The sequence below is a fragment of the Cyprinus carpio genome, chromosome B8 (genome assembly GCF_018340385.1).
Source record: "Cyprinus carpio isolate SPL01 chromosome B8, ASM1834038v1, whole genome shotgun sequence".
Lineage (NCBI taxonomy): Eukaryota > Metazoa > Chordata > Actinopteri > Cypriniformes > Cyprinidae > Cyprinus > Cyprinus carpio.
Genome location: NC_056604.1, coordinates 11,352,550 through 11,372,847, shown reverse-complemented (window position 1 = coordinate 11,372,847; position 20,298 = coordinate 11,352,550). Strand labels below are relative to the sequence as shown.

Sequence of the window (20,298 nt, the reverse complement as noted above, 5' to 3'; positions counted from 1 at the left end):
ATATTGCGTTATTGGTGTCACTTCAACCCTCGGACATGAAAAACAACTCAGGGCAACAGTGTTAAAGTAGCCCAATCTTGGCAAACTGAGATCAAACTTGTTCTTCCTCCATTTTTTGCTGATTACACATAAGCTGCAATTCAAACTTGTATTTGTTTTGACTCCATTTCGTTCTGAAACACCCACTTTACACCATCCAATCAGTTTCCGATGTATAAAAACAAAAAAATCTTATTGAATATAAGTGTCAGTGTCACATGATCCTTCAGAAATCTAATACGCTAAGTTGATGCTCAAAAAACATTTATTCTTATTATTAATGTTGAAAACAGTTGTGCTGCTTGATATTTTTGTGGAAACTATGATTCATTTTTTGGATGCTTTGATAAATGGAATAAATGGATAAGAACAGCATGTATTTGAAATAGCAATCTTTTGTAACATTATATTGTCATATTTAACCAAATTCATGCATCTTTGCTAAATAAATCAATAAATCATACTGACCCCAAAATTTTTAACAATAGTATGTCACATTACAGAGGTAAAACTGGTTGCGAAGACTGAAACATTTAAAATATTCTTTAAAATAGTCTTCTGTCCAACCTGATTTTTGTCCAGCTCACAGTTCTTGAACTCAGCCTCTCCTTGTTCGCGGAAAGTGATGATGGAAAAGTGAAAATTGATGTTCATCATGAAGAAGGCGATGATGATTATGTAGACGATGAAGAATATAGAGATCTCCACGCGGTAGTTGTAAATGGGGCCATGGTTCTCTGCATTGGCATCAATGGCTTTGTAGAGCAGCCTGAATGAGGAAAAACAGAATGTGGAGCATGTTGTGTAAACATGGTCATGGTGACCTTCAGTGACATATGGAGGAAGATGTCAGAGGAACAGACTCACGCTGGCCAACCCTCAAACGTGGAGACTGTAAACAGGGCCATCATTCCCATCAGTACATTATCGAAGTTGAAGTCGCTGTTGATCCAGATCCTCTCTCTCACCATTGGATGACTCACATCTCCGTCTTTATACACCACAAATGTGCCCCTGTGTCACAAACAAACACACACACAAACAATCTGTAGGCACAAATGGATGTACACATAAACCACTCATGACACATAAGCACACATGTTGACCAAAGGCACACAGATGTTGTTAATGTAAGAACAGAATTAAACAGGAATGACAGATGCTGAAATATGACATACTTGCACTGTTCTGGAGTGTTTTTAGCTTCATCTGTGCAACGATAAAATTTACCCTACAAAATACAACAGTAATGATGCAATAAAAAATACATTAGTACACATTAGTATATACAGTAAATGCTAATGTTAAACTTGTGAGAGCACAAGATGTTGTAGACAGACTTTGTGTGTGTGTGTGTGTGTGTGTGTGTGTGTGTGTGTGTGTGTGTGTGTGTGTGTGTGTGTGCAAGTTTAACCTTGAAAAGCTGAACACCGATGCAGGCAAACATGAACTGAAGTAGGGTGGTGACGATCATGATGTTCCCGATGGTCCTTATAGCCACAAACACACACTGTACCACATGCTACACACACACACAGAGAGAGAGAGTAATGGAGTTTCCACAATAACAATGACAGAGAAGCACTCAAACAATTCTGTAAATATGAATTATAATACCATTCAAAAGTATGGGGTCAGTAAGTTTGTTTTATTTATTTATTTATTTATTTAAATTAAGCAAGGATGCATTAAATTGATAAAAAGTAACAGTAAAGATGTATATTATAAAATACTTCCATTTCAAATACATTTTGTTCTTTTGAATTTTCTATCTATCAAATAACCCTGAAAAAAAAAAGAAACTTACAGAGCACAAACTTTTCCAATTATTAAAGATTAGAGTATGTAAATATGAAGAGAAAGGAGGTTTTTCGGGCAAAGAAAAGGAAAGAGTTAAGTTATAATTGACAGAAATATTGTCATAATTGGCTAATTGCATATATACATGCCTTTAAAACGTTTGCAAAATAAAGCACAGGCACAAACACACTAAAAGCTTACCTTGAGTCCTTTGGCTCTGTTGATTGCTCGAAGAGGCCTCAGAACTCTGAGCACCCTTAGGATCTTCACTACAGAGATGGCACTCGAACTAAGAGAGAGAAAAAAGCAAGAGAGGTTTGACTTTGTACGTGTGGACTCAAAAAGCATTGACTGATCTTCATTTCTTCTTCAATGTCTCTTAATTACCCCTTTCACACCATCAATGAACGCAGGTATTCCACTTTTTCATACAGTTATGCACCAAGGTAAATACTATAAATATGTAAATGAACAGTTGAAAGCATTTGGGCCATAAGATTTCGATTCATTTATTTATTTTCACATTTGCATTGCATTCAAAGAGGAACCATCTTCATTTATCCACCAGAGGGCGATGCATACACATACACGTACACATCTACATACATCAGATAACTCACAGAAATTATGAACAGACATCTTTTGATATCTATATGAGTGTAGTAGACTTACTGTAAGAAGAATGAGACCAGAGACACACTGACCACCAAAAGATCCAACAAATTAAACCAGTTTCTACAGAAGGAACCCTTATGGAGGAATGCGCCATGCACTGTCATCTGCAGAGAAAAAGGAAGGGAAATTTGAAGAAAGGTAAGGACATTTCAGTGTAGCAACATTTTACAAAAGCATTTGATTGATTGATCGGTACCTTCAGTAAGATCTCCACAGTGAATATAGAAGTGAAAGCATAATCGGCATAACCTAACACCTGTAGAGAGAAATAAATCAGTTCCCCTGATATGAAAAATTACATTTCACTGGTATGATTGATGTTCGGTGACAGATTTGTTTGTGTATATGCGATTTAAACAAGTAGGACACATTCCTGGAGCATCCATTGTTGTTTAAAATTTGTACCAAGCAATCATGGTCTGAACCCTCACTATAATTTCTTATTGATAACCATGTTATTCAAGCCCTTGGCCCCAGTTCTGACTCCAAATCTCAATTCTGATTGGTTGATCCCATGTTGTTCCAGTACTAACAAGGATGCTGATCCAAAAACATGTCCTACTTAAAGGTAAATCATGTTAAGCTATATGTTTATGTGTGTGTGTGTGTGCGTGTTTGACAGCCAGCTGATTGAAGGATGGCGTTCCACAGCTGGCACTGAAGAGCTCCTCCAACATGCCAATCAGGACAGCTGCAGTAAATAACTATTTATGATGCTGCTTGTGTGTGAGCAGGAAACTCACATTGTTCCTGAAGGAGTGAGCTCTGATTGGATCCTCCGCAGCCAGAGAAATGCTGCTGAGAATGATGAAGACCAGGATGAGATTAGTGAAGATGTGGTGGTGGATCAGGGTATGGCAGCCCACCCTTATTCTGGAGGGAGACACAAAGAGAACTGTGGTTAGCTGTGTGTTGTCAACATCGTCCAAAATTTAAAATTACTTTTTGATTTTTAGTTTATTCTCCAGGTTGCTCAACTCATGAGGTGCATGAGGAAACATAAAACACTGAGGCATTTTACACAATCATGAATATGCAAGAATATGTTGTGTTCAAAATCACCAACTAACAAGTACATAGTGAATGACACATAAGTCACTATTTGAGTGAGTGCAATTTGAATTATGTTATATATGAGTTGCATCCCAAATGAAGTTACTTGAAATCTAAATGACATTTCAAATAATTCCAGATTTTGTGATTGTGTTTGCAAGCAGTGGAAACTCCAGAACTAGTGTTAACACACTGAAATGAAAATGTGAGGAACAAAAACACAGTTTCCATGTTTAAGTGAGTGAGTGCTATTTTTCTCCCCAAAAGTATTCTGAAATAGTTGTGGAATACTTGTAGAAAATGTTTTATATAAAGAAAAATATAATCATAGTAACAAAGAATTAATCAAATAGTTCAGCCAAAAATGTATTGTCAACAATAACCCTCAAGACATTCCAAGCCTGTATGACCTATTTTCTTCTACACAAAAGAAGATATTTTGAAGAGTGTAACCAAACAGTTTTGATGACCTTTTTCTTCCATTGTATGGATAAAAAAAAAAGCACAAAACAAAATTTCTCAAAATATTTCCTTTGTGTTCCAGGGAAGGAAGTAAGTCAAACATGTTTGGAATGAATGCATGACTGAATGATGCATTTAAATGACACAAGTAAATTATGGCAGAATTTAATTTTTTTAGGGAAAACTATCTCTTTAAATGGTCAAGCACTGTCTGTGAGTGGTTTAAAGTGCACACTCACGGGTTGGTCTTGCTGAGGCAGAAGAACGCACTGCCCTCTGGGATTGGTAGAACTTTCTCTTTAGGAGGAGCAAAGTCAGCAACATTGAGCTGAGTTTTCCCTTCTTCAAGCAGAGAAAAACAGAAAGAAAGAAAGAGAGAAGGAGTGATACACTGAGAAACTGAGTTAATGAGATCACAATCTAGCTCTATCACCACTGTGTCCTTGAGTAGCCAACACTAAACCTCACGACACTAAGGAAGAGGGACTGTGTGTGCTGTAAGATGAGGAATTATGGTCACAAATGTCTTCTAAATCACTACAAAACTTTTCAGAATAAACAAACTGTTCCAAAGCAATATGCTGTTTTTGTGCACTTTACCTTCATCATCTCCCTCTTCAGGCTCCTCCTCTTCCTCGTACTCATCATCAATGTCCACCTGTGGAAAACAGAATGAAAGAAAGACCTCAGTGTGATAATTGTTCAACAACAACAAAGAGAGAGGAGTTTGATTTCCATACCTTCACCTCTGCATTCTCTCCTTCACCTTCACCCTCTCCCTCTTTTTTTTCTCTGTCAGGATCAACAGAATCGCATGTCAGAATTTTGATTTGTTTTTGAATATACAGAACAGTGGGTGAAAATGCTTCTATTTTGGATTTTTCTCAAATAAATCATTATCAGCGTAATTTCAGTAAAATGTTAAAATGAAAAATAAACTTTAAGTGTTTGGTTTATCTGCCTTTTGCTTTAATGAAAGAATCTTAATTCTAATTACTGTGTATGTTTAAGAATAGTAAATGTGTGTGCTGTCATATTTAGAAAGACAGATGAGTTAAGATTTTGTAATATGCTCTGGAATTATCTAAAAACACACTCATTCTTTTTATTGTCTCCATCCCCTCCTGCTAAGTTGTCAACAGCGATGGCCAAGAAGACGTTCAGTAGGATATCAGAGAGCAGCAGTTAAGACCCAACAAAAACACAAACAGAAAGATGACAAACGACAAAAAACAACAACAAACCAGAAATCAGGATTTGCAGTAGGGACTGTAAGATAAGTTTGCTTTTTAATCAGTGAACAATGACGCCAGTTGCTGAAATAGTATAAAGTTGAAAACTAGTACACAACTGCATTGATGTATCACACTAACAACGCAAAGGCTGTGGGTTCGATTCCCAGGGAATGCATTAATCAATCAAATGTATTCTGTACCTAGTATGCAGTGTTGCTTTGTTAATAAATATAATTAATATAAATGAATAAAAGTGTTGGCGTTTTGTTGATGATATCAGATAAACAAAATGAAAGCATAATAAGCCAATAAAAATTGGTTTCAGACAGAAAAGGATACAGTTACCACAAATGAACAAAATCACAAAGTAAAGACAGACGATCATTCCAGGGAAAACCGGGCCTCCATATGCCATGATACCATCATACATGACTACATTCCAGTCTTCACCTGTTAAAATCTGTAGAGAAAAAAGGCCTACATTTAGCAAAAAAAGCTTAATAGCTCAGCTATACAAAAATTTAAAACACTGACTTTCTTAGGATTCTTAACTTTCTTAACCTTTGAACAGAACTTTATACTTTAAAAGCATCACCTTTCTTTGAAAAAGACATTGTAAATTTCACATTTTTAATTATTTATATTTTTTTAATTCGTAAATAATATGATTAGGAACATTTCTGCTTATTAAATAACAGAATATAATGTTTTGACTGTTGTAGTGGAGTTTACCTGAAAGCAGGTTAGCAGGGCCTGAGGGAAGGAATCAAAGGTGCTTCTCTTGGTCTGCGTCTCGTCAAAGTTGAACTTCCCTCCAAATAACTGCATGCCAAGCAGAGCGAAGATGATGAGGAAGAGGAAGAGCAACAGCAGCAGGGAGGCAATGGACTTCATTGAATTCAGTAGAGAGGCCACCAGATTGGACAAAGCCGTCCAATGGCTGAGGAGGACAAGTGGGGCAAGAATTAGCAGGGCGGAAAAGTGATGAGTAAAGAGAGAAACAACAGGAACAAAACAAAGGCACCAGAGAATTAATGTTTTCTTGTAGAAAATAAGAAAATCACACATTGTTTTTAGACATGCTCTAAATTACACAGGGTTGCAAACATTAGAAACCTAAAAAAATATAAGAGAAAATAAAACTATATATACTATTCAATTTCTTTTTAAAGGATTTTTCATGAGTTAAAAAATTGTTTAAGAGGCCTGAGTACCGTGTGACTTTGAAGATCCGAAGCAGGCGGACACAGCGCAACACTGAGATGCCGAGAGGTGGCATGATCTCCATCTCCACAAGAACTGTCTCCAGAATCCCGCCGCACACGACAAAACAGTCAAAACGGTTGAAAAATGCCACAAAATATGCCTGCAACCCCAGACTGTACATTTTCAACAACATCTCCACTGTGAACAGTGAGAGGAGAACCTTATTGGCAATGTCTATGAGAGAGACAGAAAAAGAAAGAGAAGCAGATAAACAGATGTAATTACAGTCCGACCTTTTTTGTCAACATGCACTATAGGTTATTGGTAACACCATGATGGACTCCTTCTTTAAACCTTATGAAAGACACATAAGTAAGAAAACAACAGCTAATAACATTCTATAAATAAATCAAACGTGTGGCCAATGCTGTGGGACAGTGCACATGTCATGTCAGTAAGGTGATGTTTGGAAACACCTACATACCCTGAACGTCAGTGAGCCAGTCTGGTTGGTTATAATGTTCAGAGGCACTGAGAGCAGTGTTGAGGAAGACTAGGATCAGCACTAACCAATAGAACGTCACAGATTTCACTGCTGTACGACAGTTTCTACGAATGCAACGGTTCCAGCGGCGCAGGGCACGACTAAGCAAACACACACACAAACAAAAAAATACTAATCCCTTATAGATTTGTTTGAGAGGGTTAGGGCACAAAAAACAAAAAATACTAAGACAAAAAAAAAAAAAAAAAAAAAAAAAAAAAACAAAAAAAAAAAAAAAAAACCCCACAAACTAAAGCAAACACACACACAAACAAAAAAATACTAATCCCTTATAGATTTTGTTATATATAATGTAATAATATAAAAGTCATGAAACATGTGATCAAAGCAATTTTAGAGGGCATGTATTGCAAAAAATCATTTACATAATCCATATTTTTGTCCTTTCTGCCAGAATAAAATATCTAAATATCTTTAAAACAATAGAAATGCACTTTAAGTCCATAAGACTAGTTTTAAGAGAATATATCTTCACCCAAAACTGAAAATCCTGTCATCATTAACTAACCCTCAAGTTGTTTCATCCCTGTATAAGTTTATTGTTTCTATTGAACAATAAAGAAGGTATTTTGAAGAACAAAAGCGTTAATGCTCCCCATTGACTTCCATAGTATTTTTTCCATAATATGGAAGTCAATGGGGACCAAAAACTGTTTGATTGACCATATTCTCCAAAATGTCTTCTTTTGAGTTTAACAGAAAAAAGAAACTCATACAGGTTTGGAATAACTTGAAGGTAAGTAAATGATGACAAAATTTTCATTTTTGGGTGAACTATCCCTTTAAGTTTATTTAAGGAATAGTTCACCCAAAAATGAAAATTTGCTGAAATTTTACTCACCCTCAGGTCATCCAAGATGTAGATGAGTTTGTTTCTTCATCAGAACAGATTTGGAGAAGTTTTATGTAACATCACATGCTCACCAATGAATATATCTTATATAAATGTTTGAACACTCATTCTGACGGCACCCATTCACTGCATAGGATTCTCACTTGGTGAGCAAGTGATGTAATGCTAAATTTCTCCAAATCTGTTCTGATGAAGAAATAAACTTATCTACATCTTGGATGTCATGAGGGTGAGTAACTTTTTAGCTAATTTTCATTTTTAGGTAAACTAAAGTTTGACATTTTTGCATTGTTTTCTGCATTGTTTTATACAACTTCTAAGCATAAACTAAATTTAGCTAGATTTATGCTTTAAACTAGAAAAAAGAAAAAAAAAATACAGTGTATTTTCTAAAGTAAAGTCTATATATCCAGTAGACGGACCCCGAACTATTAGTTTGTCCTCACAATGACTTACCAGCACGGGATCTTCGTAATGTGAGCGCTGAAGTCAAAGGACAGTGAACAAAACAAAACAAAACGACAATGAGCTCAAAGACAAGCACAACACAGAGCAATTGGCAAAATGTGCACTTTGATGCATTGTGCTTAACAAAGATCCAGTTCAGATACTGAAACAAAGACAGCCAAAGAAACCCAGAGTAATGAACTGACTTGCAAGAGCACAAACAATACAAAGAAAAGAGAACATAATGAACCGCAACTGAGAAATTAAGGGATGACACTCCATTATGGCTGATAACAACTTCCATTAGTAAGCCGGCAGGACAACGCAATGACAAATGTTGTGTGTTATGCTGTTTCTAATTATAGTGGGTATGTATGTGTGCGTATATTATTACCAGCAAGCAGCACAACAATCTGTGTGTTCCTCATCTATGTTTTCAGTGTTCTCAGAGGCAGTTTCACTGGCTGGAAGACTTGCTATAGCATGTGAAAAAACAGGAAGAGAGTGAAAGATACACAGAAAAGGATAGGTATATGAGCGACAAAGAGAAAGAATAATGTCTGCCACACACTGACACAGTTTTGGAGACAAGCAATCTCTCTGAAATAGGGTCAAAGCACTTAATAATGGGTCCAACCGAGAGATGGGATTTCTAGCCCCAGATGTAAATTACACAATTAGACCAGACAAAGTTGTGTGGGACTATATATAGAACAGCGGGGGAGTGGAGGGGTCATGTGTCTCGTTCTGATTGGCCATACCGTGGGTTTCGTTTGAGTGGCTGAACCAGCCGAATTTCCCCCTCTTCTTATCAGCTAGGTCACGCAAGGTCACACCTGAGGGGAGATTGAAAGATCCAGAGAGAAGAAGAGTGAGAGACATGGAATAGATCAAAATGAGAAACAGAACAGATGGAAAAGCAGGTGGTGGGTGGGGAAATCTTTACCTCAAACATCAATAGTGAGACGAGATGTTTAATGTATATTGGGTACTCAGTTCACTATATTTTTAACTGGACCTCAGCACAACTTCCACACAATTACAGTGCATTGAGTACAAAATTAGTTGTTCCAATTTAACAGACTTTAAGTATACCAGTTTAGTATACTAAAAGTACAATTGCAGGGTATTTTAATTAAGTACATAAATATGTAAATGTATTTGTATTAGACTTAGCGTGAAATAAATGTATTTCAAAGACATTTTAGTATATTTATTTTCACTAGGGTAATTAAAGGTAAAATGAGTAATTTCTGCCACTCCAAACAGAGATGTAAAAATAATGATTCATCTTTTGGGGTCCAGGGCAGAGTTATTTTGGTATTATTTATATAATAGTATAGTATTTATTATTATTTTAAATAGATTTTATTTTACATTTTCATTTTAATTTTACTTTAGGTTTCATTTCATGCTTTTTGTCCTTTTTATTAGTCATTTGTATTCTTTTTTTATTCAGTTGCCAATGTTTTAAGTTTGAGTTTTATTATTTTAAATTATTTCAGCTTTATTTCTATAAACAAAAACATTTTGTTAGAGGGTGCATTTTTTTACATTACATTTTAATTAAATGTGCACTATACATATATATATATATATATATATATATATATATATATATATATATATATATATATATATATATATATATATATATATATATATATACATAGCATAATTTCAAACACTAAGAAACACTACATCTAACATTAATAGTGGTTAAAAAATCATGAAAAGTAAATTTTCAACAGATAATATTTTAATTACTTGCTTTGGACTTACTCTTAAAATATGATGCTTACTACTTTTCTCATATGATGTGAATGAGTCATTATACATCAATTTATATAGCTGTCATTCCATTTTAGTTAGGAGGACCTCAGAAAGGGATCAATATATTTGAGGCCCTTGCGATCAAAAACCCTGTCTTAGTTAATTGTCTCTGTATGGTTAACTGGTATAGGAGAAACAGGTGAACAACAATGAACAAGTGATATTGAGGACAAAGGGGTATAGATGGTTAAACAGAGGAAGAGATCTCACGTCTGTTCCCGTCCTCATCAAACTCATCAATGTCCTCAGCCTGAGTGATCCAGTCCATATATCCACACAGATCCTCCTCCATCTGCTGTTTCTCACGAAGCTTCTGGAAATCTCCGCGAGCTTTCGCCTTCTCTCTCTCCTTAGAGAATTCTCTACACACAAGTATGGCCTGTTAGACAAGCAAAACAAATGCACACACACACAATACACAGTGTGGACTATCACACTCTGTTTAACGGAGAGGTAAGCAGCACAAGGCAGAATCTTTGGGGAATTCTGTTGTCTGCAGGAAATCAAACTCTGCAAATCTGCTACTCTCAGCATCTGGGGATTGTTCCATTCAGGTGAGTAAAAACATCTGATATCTGCTGCTGCTGTCCTCTGTTAAACAATCACAGACATGCAAACAAGTTACAATGCACAGTTTATGATGTCATGAAATGCAGAAGTCTTAGCTCATAAATATTAATTGGGTTATTGTCTAAGTGTTTTAATACATAAATTGTTACATGTGCTGTATCTATCATGGTATTCATGCTTTCAGAGTCAAAACTGAAAGATAAACAATAACATTACGGTTAGAAATAGGCAAAAATCAACAAAATCAACTGCACACTATTTTTTTTTTTTTTTACATTTGTCAGTAGAAAAATGTGTGGATCATAAATAGGTATTAATTAATAAGTGCACTACCATTCAAAAGTTTGGAGTCAGTAAGAAATGAATACTTTTATGCAGCAAGGATAAATTAATTAAACTGAGCAAAAGTGACAGGAAAGATATTTCTGTTAAAAAATTCAAATAAATGCTGTTCATTAGAACTTTCTATTCATAAAACAATCCTGAAAAAAATTCATCACCATTTCCACAAAAAATAAAATAAAATACAAAATTAAGCTTAATAAAAATATTTAACAAAAATATTTAAGATTGAGTAATGGCTACTGAAAAACTAAATATGTTGCCATAACAGAAATAAATTACAATTTAAAATATATTAAAATATTAAAAACAGCTCTTTTAAATTGTAATAATATTTTACAATATTACTGTTTTTTCTGTATTTTTGATCATTGGTGAGCATAAAAGACTTCAAAGACTTCAAAAACATATCAACGATCCCAAACTTTTGAAGAAGGTCATGGGTTCGATTCCCAGAAAATCTGATCTGATAAAATGTATATTCTGAATACAACACTGTGGATATTTAAAAAAGTGTATCGGACAATGTCAGCCACAAAAAGTGAACTACAATGGTACACACTTGCCCATAAACATACCGATCCTATCAACTCACCCGCTCAAAACACCCAACACAAGGTTGAGAACAAAGAAGGATCCAAAGATCACCAGGCTTACAAAGTAAACCCACGGCAGCTCAAAACCAATTGCATCATTCATCTACAGAGAAGAACACACAGGCAAAGCCAACTGTATCAGTGTCATACACAACTACTTTCTTGAAAGATAATTATGGACCATTACAGTCAATCTGAAAACACAGTTTACGTAGTTACCCAGTACAAGACATCTGTCCAGCCTTCCATTGTGATGCACTGGAACACTGTTAACATGGCAAAGAAGAAGTTATCAAAGTTAGTGATGCCACCGTTTGGTCCATCCCACTTTCCTCTGCACTCGGAGCCATTGGCAGCACACTGGCGACCGTGACCCGCATATGCACACGGGACTGGATCATCGTCTGCATAATTATCTGGAAAGATAAGATACAGACAGATGGAGTAAGACAGAGAGTGACAGAAAATGCACATAAATATTTTATGTGAGTGTGTGTAGTTACCTGTGCCTATAAAATAGCAGGTGCGATGCATTCGTCCGATGAAGAGCTCTAATCCGATGATGGCATAGATGATGATGACAAAGAGAACAAGTAGAGAGATGTGCAGCAGGGGAACCATTGCCTTCATGATGGAGTTTAACACAATCTGCAGGCCTGCACACACACAGATCAGAGAAATCATCATAATGGAGCACAATCTGTAACCCAAAACCTGTATTTTTGCATAAGAACCATTCCCATTCTTACTGTTTATGTCCATTATATCAGTTTAGTATTTTTATTTTTGCAAATAATGTATTTTAAAATAGTCAGCATTTCGTTGAGATGTTTATTTATTTTAGGCCAATTTTTCAATTACTAACATGGCATATACACAAATGTTCAAAAGTTTCACAAATACAGTAATATTGTGAAATATTATTACAATTTAAAAAAACAGTTTTCTGTTTTAATCTGTTTTAAAATGTAAATTATTCCTGCGATAGCAATCACAGACATTTTTGTAACAATGTAATGTGCTATTGTCCCTTTTGAGCAATTTAATGCAGCATAGCTAAATAAAAGTATTAATTTCTCTCATTTTTGTATAATTTTAGTGTGCTATTTTATTTTTTTTGAAATTTATTTTAGAATTGATAAAATATGTGTGACTTGTCACTTAATTCACCATGAATAATCTTTTTCGTCTCATCTTTGCTATCGTCAAAATAAAAAAAAAAAATCTGTATCAGCATTTTTTCAAACATTTTATATAAATGACTGACTGAGTGGTTGATAAGATTGATTGACTGACACCAACATCAATAATTACCTTAATCAAGACAATGGCAGCCAGAACATAATAGCACTACATATGTACATAGTGAGAATTTTTAATGAATATGTTTTCTGGCAAAAGTAATGGGTATTTGAACAAGGAGAGTCTTCGTTCAATGTCACCTTGCCTTACTGGGAGAAGTGCCAGGATTAACGTGCAGGTGAGCACATGAGGGAGAGATACACCATCATACATGCCAGAAGGCAGGAAAGATCCACACCAGCTTCAAAATGTACTGTGGTGGAATAAGTCAATGGTTTACATGATCCTGGTTTCTGCCATCTTGACCAGCTTTGCCAGAGCTCTGTTGTACAGTACAGTAGCTAATGTAATTGTGTTTTCAGCACCATGGACAGCGCTCTTTGAAATCATCACCTTAGTATTGTAAAGACACAAGCAATGAATGGCTTTTTGGTTAGTTGGTCAATAGCCCCTTTGACCACACATACACATACAGACTTTACTGGTAAATTACTGTTAAGAGATCATGTGTGAACAGCACCTTTTTTAAAATACTGGTAAATTCGTTCTGGCAGTTTACGAGTATGAGAAGTTGTAACATTACCAGTAAATTGCCAGAATGATGCTTTGCGTGAACGCAGAACGTAGATTACCAGTATGAGCACGTACAAGTTCAGAACGCGCTGACGTTAAGACATCTACTCTGGGCCAGTCATAACATTTTGACCCAATTATTTGAAACCGATGTGTGAATGGTTCTTTGCTGGTAAAAACATGAAACATTGTTGCCAGTGTGAGCAACACATTTATAAATTTACCGGTAAAGTCGTTCTGGTAATTTTATTGCAATTTACTGGTATTACTTTGTGAAAGGGGCTAATGATTCATGAGCGTGTGTCAGCGGGCCTGATTTTGAAATGACTGCAAAACAGCACAGCTGCTGGTTGCAACCATAAGTCAAGCTCATTGGTGAGGATGCTGAATGAATCATTAGGCCCAAGTATGACGATAGAGAGGTCAGGCTACACCAGCCTCTCTGATCACTGCACAAATATTGTAACTGTTCAAAACACTGGTGCATCACACAAGCACATCACTCCATACAAAAAATCTCAGAATACCTTCTTAGGAGCACAGTGACACTCTTGTGTGGGTAAAATACCATTGAATAGTTCATAGCAATGTAAACCAGATTAAATCATGCATTAAATTTAATTGCTTCATTTTCTTTCTATTACAAACACAAACTCACTGGGAACTCCTGAAACCAGTCTGAGGGGTCGTAAGACTCTGAAGGCTCGGAGAGCTTTGACATCCAGACCTCCCGGTTTCCCCGGTGTGTGGGAAGTTGTTTCACCAGATTTATGAGTAGCAGTCTCTAATACCACACTGAACAACCTGCAAAATACAAACAACAAACAAATATACATAAATATGTGTGATGAGTCAGGTGGGGCCGAGAGCCATGGAAACGGAGCGAGGACGGTCGAGGGGCTATCGCGCTCTTTTGTGTTTATTTTATTATTAAAGTTTTGTTTAAATGTTCGCCGGTTCCCGCCTCCTTCTTCCCGACTTACAAGCTGTGTTATAATATGGGTCACTAAATACATATTAAATAATAAAATGTATAATGTAATATTAAAGGTAAAATTATTATCTTCTTACTTTAAAATCTGAACCTCAAATATTAGTCAAATGGAAGATTAAAAACATTTGAATGCAGGAGACTAGGTTTTACAACAAAGACAGTTTTCATATGTTAAATCTTATAATGATATTTAATATTCAGAGCATTTGAATATTCGGTTTAATTTCACACTTACTTTCTTATAAAAAAAAAAAACTAGACCAACAGACCAAAATTAAATGCCATGTTACTCATTTTAGTAAAACTGACTAAAACTAATGAATAAGAGATGACAAAGGTGAATATAAAACAAAAAACAGCCCAGTCCAATTCCTAAAAATGGTTGTTTTTAATGAGTCCATAAAAGAGCGTAACTGGTGTAGTCTCCAGCGATATCGTTGACTTGATTAATTATAAGACCTAAAACCTTCACATGTAATAACCTAGAACACTGTCTAACACTTGATGGCTGCTCTGTCAATTCTTCGTCATCAGTTAGGAACCTAGGTGTGCTATTTGATGGCAATCTTTTCTTTGAAAGCCACCTTTCTAGCATTTGTAAAACTGCATTTTTCCATCTCAAAAATATATTTAATTGCGACCAATGCTCTCAAAGTCAAATGCAGAAATGCTAATTCATGCGTTTATGACCTCAAGGTTAGATTACTGTAATACTTTACTGGGTGGTTCTTTGTTCTAGAGTTCATACTAAAACCAGGACGTACTAGACCATATTAGCCCTTAAGAAAAATGGCATCTACGCTAATATTAGTCTGTTTCGTTCTTATTCTGAGGTCATTGTAGCCACCAGATCCAGTCTGTATCCAGCCCAGATGGTAGATCAGCACCTAGAGACGACCTCTACAGCCCTGAATTTCAGTGGAGACCAGGACAACTAGATGAGCCCCAGAGAAAGATCCACAGTGAAGACCTTGTCTCCTAGACGGCCATCGGGGCAAGACCACGGAACCAGATGAGCCCTCTGCACAATCTAACTTTGCTGCAACATGGATCAACCTGCTGGTTTGGACACTTCATTTCCAGCGATATCGTCGACTTGATTGCACAGATACTGTTTAAACTGATCTGAGCTGGATGATGATAATCACTGAATCAATGATGAACTGCCTTTAACTGAAAATTGAGTGTTTACTATTCTCCTTTTGCATTGACACATTAGTTTCCTATTTTGATACTGTGATGCTGCTTTGACACAATCTGTATTGTTAAAAGCGCTATTTAAATAAAGCTGACTTGACTTGACTAGTCTGATGTCTGAACAGATTCCAATTTTTTAGGAATTCAAAAACATACAGCTTCACACAATTCCCAAACAAATGACTCTTATGAACTGGTTCTTTTAAGTGGTTTGAAAACATACAACCTCACTAGCAAATTCTATTCCCAAATGAATGTACTGAAGTGTTAGGGAAGCTGGCTGGGCAACAATATTTGTGGCACCTATCCCAGCTATCTTTGCGCTTTCATGCATACACATGCACACACAAATACTCTTAGGAAGGCATCAGTATTATAAGCAGCAGTACTATGATGTGTAATACCATGTGTTTGGAACAGATCCACCTGCCCATTAGCAGTTCTGTCTGTGAGCTTAATGAAATCTCTAATCAATACCAAAAAAAGCTCTCAAAATTATACTCAAAAAGGCGCTAAATGCCTGGCACAGTCATCTTCCTTTAGATAATTAACCATCATTCTGACCAACTGGCCATTAATGACCTCAGAACAGCTGTTTAGGCCCATTTTAGCAGGACGGACAGAGCTCTAGGGAAGAAAATGAGTTTAAATAGCGACATACTATAAAAGAGACTGATTCTTTTTTAAGTGGATGAAACATGTATTTACACACTTCACATACACACACATTTACCACAGGGATGTAAAGCGCCTATTCTCTGTAGGTCAGATTAAGACACAATGAGAGAACGAGAGAGTGAGGATTGACCAGAGATTGAGATCTGACCAGATAATCCGAGAGGGAGAGGTTGAGAGAAGGGAGAAATGAGGGGGGAAAAGGGGGTAAAGAGAACAGCAGGACAAGAAGAGACTTATGAATTAGAGAGCTGCTGGCCATTACACATCCTGAATATAAATTATCTATGAAAATTAATATGCAAGTGAATCATGGGAGGAAAGGCTGTGATGTCACTCCGGTTATTATGACTCATTTTTAAATGAAAAAGACAGTAAACAAACAAGTGGGGATGGATAGAGCAGTGAAGATGGTGCCCTACCCTACGATGACGATGACAAAGTCCAGTAAATTCCAGCCGTTGCGGATGTAGGAGCTCGGGTGCATGACGAGGCCATATGCAAGGATCTTCAGAAATGTCTCGACGGTGAAGATGATCAAAAACACATATTCAACTTGTTCCTGGAGAGACACAAAGAAAAAAGAAAAGGTCAAACACACACATACACAAATCAGATTGTAATTTTTAAAATGATGGTGAAAGGTTGTTACAGTGGTGGCCAAAATTATTAAAAAAGTAGTATTTTCACCATCTAAAAAATGGGTTTAAGTGAGTTATTTCTATCTTTTGCTGTAGTGTGTCAGTAGGAAATATCAGTTTACATTTCCAAACATTAATTTTTACATTAATTGTAATAATCCAGTGAGATTTTGACAACAACCAGTGCTCCTGAATCCAGAAGAACTATGTGCTGCAAAGCTACCTGAAAAATGATGTGCAAGTGCACCTACAGTATAGGGCAAAAGCTGCTTTAAACACAAAGAATGGTCACACCAAATGTTGATTTAATTTAGTTAATAGAAGTTAATTGATAAAGAAAATCTATTTATGACATTATTTTTGACAGCATCCTCATTTAACAGCATAAAAGTGCCTAAAACATTTAACAGTACTGTAGCTTTGCAGGTAGGTTTCTTGAAGCATCATGGAGATGTTGCCACAGTTCTTCTGGTTTTCATGTTAACTTGGTCTTAGTTTGCTCTGTTTCTTTATGTCATTCCAGACAGACTGGATGATCATTAGATCAGATCCCAATAAAATAGCATATTTAGCATATTAATTGTTGACAGTAAAAAATGATGCTGTATATTTAGGCAAGCATGTGCACTGGTGTGACCCCATGACCTGTTCACAACACAGTGTGTGAGAAAGACAAAAGAAGGTCGGTCCTGAGCTGAGCTGGACTTCAAAATGGGGAATCTGTGAGCATTTCAAAAGATTACTAATCTGTCATCCTTTCCTTTCTCTCCCTCCCTTTCGTTTGCCACTGCTGGCGTATGACAGCAGCCTGTCCAGTGTGGAGGCACACTTGTGTGCACACACATACCCCCTCCATATAAACAAACATATAGACAGAAACAGCAAATTAACCACAAAAAACCCCACACCATCTGTACAAGACAGAGAACAATACCATATGGACAATAATAATTATACTCCTTGATTTAATGTAAAGTGGCACACAGCATAAACTTCCATTTGCTGGACCGTATGTCTCTGTCTAAAGTATGCAGAAGCTTCAAGCAAACCGACAGGAACAGAACGTCCACAAACTATTTCTGAGGCTCTCAACTGCGTATTCCCTTTCTTAGAGGAGCAGACAGACCATGACAGCATTCAAAACCTTTCTTTGGCAGACAAATAAATGCAATTAATTTGCATAAATAATAATGATAAATAATATATGTTTAAATTATGTATATATATATATATATATATATATAAATTTATATATATATTAAATTATATATATATATATATATATATAATCTGCAGGCTAGGGAAATTAAATATTAATAGGCTTTTTTTGTTTGCCACAACAGTGAAATGTCTTTGAATTATCTTATTTTGAGAACTTTTCTCAGCACATATTGATATGTGCAATTAATCGCAATTAATTAGTCTGCAAATCATGTAATCATTTCAATTAAAACTTGCAATTGATTGACAGCCCTAGTAATTAGACATACAAGCTCAGAGTGCTGAATGCCTTTGATTAATGAACCGAAGACAACAAGATGATGGACACTAAAATATAACAAACAATATGGCAGAGGGAAAGACCAACCGGCTCTGTGAGAGAAGAGACTGACAGCAAACACACACTCATTAAATACATGCCCCCTCCTTTGCACCTGGAATCCAGGATGTGGCTTTAAGCACCAGAACAAAGAGAACAGAGAAAGAGAAAGAACAGAGAAAGAGAGACAGAGAGAGAGAGGGATGGGGTGATGGGGGAAGGGTGATGAGAGACAGGGGAGGAAGAGTAAGCTGCTTATCAGGACCAAGAGCATTTAGAGCAGCTAAACGAACAGGCAGTTTGTACAATCTCCCCTGACCACCACTCTCTCTGCTCTCACTATCTTTATAACCCTCCCTGTCTTTCTCTTTTACATCATTTAGGTGTCATGTTATCCTACAAACATACAAAGAGGAAGACAGTGCAGGTGAATGTGACTGAGCTTGCACTGTGAGCACATCTTTAAATACTTAACTCACATCAAGCATTATTCTGTTTTCCGATTTTAATGCAAACTTGTTTCCTCTGTGGGTATTATTGGCACTGTGGACTTTAACTGAAGGGACAGTTCACCCAAGTGTGAAAATGATGTCATCATTTACTCACACTCATGAGTCATTTAAAAATTATATGACTTTCTTTCTACTGTGGAACATAAAATGTGATATTTCGAGAAATGTCTTGTCAGAGGGCCTCAATGTCGTTCTTCAAAGTATCTTCTTTCATGTTCCACGGAAGAAGGTCAAACAGGTTTGGAATAAAACGAAGATGAGTAAAGGAGACAGAATTTTCTTTTTTGTTTTGGGGGGGGGGGGGGGGGGGTGATCCTATCCCTTTAAATTCACTTTGGACACACTTTACCCTTTTAAACTCAGTCATTAATTTAAGTAGTCCACTAACAATGTCCAACAGTGAACATACTTGCATAACAGAAGAGAATTTGTCATTTTTTCCTTGAACCATCAAGAATGATTTTTGAAGGATCGTGTGTCACTAAGACTGGAGTTATAAATGCTGAAAATGTAGCTTTGCAATCACAGGAATAAATTAAGTTACTTTAAATTGTGATAATTTCTCATTTATTTTTGATCAAATAAATGCAGCTTTGATAAGCATAAGAGACTTCTTTCAAAAACATGAAAAAGTTGTAATTAAACCAAATTTTGACCTGTGTGTGTATATATTGAAATGTAACAATGAAACAAAAACATGAAATGTAACAACTGCAATGAAAAGAAAGGCTAAATGCTATGAACTTTATATCACAGCATATGCTACTGAGCATTAGCATTAGTCACAGTGTTACTGAAAAGCACTATGAATGCAGGAATACCCATAAGTCCTTGTACTTTTTGTAATTTTGTCATGATTGTTTGGTCAAAGCAGAGGGACTAATGAGTTTTTTATATATATATATATATATATATAATTAAAATATATTTTAGCTCTATTTCTTTATCTATGTTTTATTATAAAAATGTAAGTCACCATTAGGTTCCCTTTTGCTAATATTTCAGTTTTTTTTTTTTCAAATAAAATGGTTTCAAAGTGGTTGACACAAAGGCTAACTGCATTTACTTAAAATCAAAGCCTATATGCTTACTTTTAATCAAAACTATTATTTTGCTTCCTAGAATGCATAGGTGTTTTTCTCTTGATATGTAAATCTAGTCTGTATGCAATTCAGCATATTACAACCC

The 20,298-nt window shown here is 35.9% G+C and overlaps 1 protein-coding gene across 1 annotated transcript in view; it reads right to left on the bottom strand.

Annotated features, from left to right (window-relative positions):
* Nucleotides 1–20,298, bottom strand: part of cacna1fb (calcium channel, voltage-dependent, L type, alpha 1F subunit) — a 37,347-nt gene that overhangs the window by 10,131 nt on the left and 6,918 nt on the right. The window contains exons 4-28 of the mRNA XM_042729645.1: nucleotides 16,840–16,979; nucleotides 14,210–14,355; nucleotides 12,180–12,332; nucleotides 11,896–12,092; nucleotides 11,676–11,779; nucleotides 10,379–10,530; nucleotides 9,097–9,171; nucleotides 8,730–8,811; nucleotides 8,345–8,371; nucleotides 6,955–7,115; nucleotides 6,479–6,704; nucleotides 5,997–6,204; nucleotides 5,604–5,724; nucleotides 5,126–5,201; nucleotides 4,770–4,821; nucleotides 4,630–4,687; nucleotides 4,269–4,371; nucleotides 3,258–3,387; nucleotides 2,711–2,770; nucleotides 2,512–2,618; nucleotides 2,041–2,128; nucleotides 1,454–1,561; nucleotides 1,218–1,270; nucleotides 907–1,053; nucleotides 607–808 (exon numbers count right to left, since the gene is read on the bottom strand). Of these exons, the coding sequence (XP_042585579.1) occupies nucleotides 607–808; nucleotides 907–1,053; nucleotides 1,218–1,270; nucleotides 1,454–1,561; nucleotides 2,041–2,128; nucleotides 2,512–2,618; nucleotides 2,711–2,770; nucleotides 3,258–3,387; nucleotides 4,269–4,371; nucleotides 4,630–4,687; nucleotides 4,770–4,821; nucleotides 5,126–5,201; nucleotides 5,604–5,724; nucleotides 5,997–6,204; nucleotides 6,479–6,704; nucleotides 6,955–7,115; nucleotides 8,345–8,371; nucleotides 8,730–8,811; nucleotides 9,097–9,171; nucleotides 10,379–10,530; nucleotides 11,676–11,779; nucleotides 11,896–12,092; nucleotides 12,180–12,332; nucleotides 14,210–14,355; nucleotides 16,840–16,979 (2,976 nt within the window). The remainder of the gene's footprint in view (nucleotides 1–606; nucleotides 809–906; nucleotides 1,054–1,217; nucleotides 1,271–1,453; nucleotides 1,562–2,040; nucleotides 2,129–2,511; nucleotides 2,619–2,710; nucleotides 2,771–3,257; nucleotides 3,388–4,268; nucleotides 4,372–4,629; nucleotides 4,688–4,769; nucleotides 4,822–5,125; nucleotides 5,202–5,603; nucleotides 5,725–5,996; nucleotides 6,205–6,478; nucleotides 6,705–6,954; nucleotides 7,116–8,344; nucleotides 8,372–8,729; nucleotides 8,812–9,096; nucleotides 9,172–10,378; nucleotides 10,531–11,675; nucleotides 11,780–11,895; nucleotides 12,093–12,179; nucleotides 12,333–14,209; nucleotides 14,356–16,839; nucleotides 16,980–20,298) is intronic.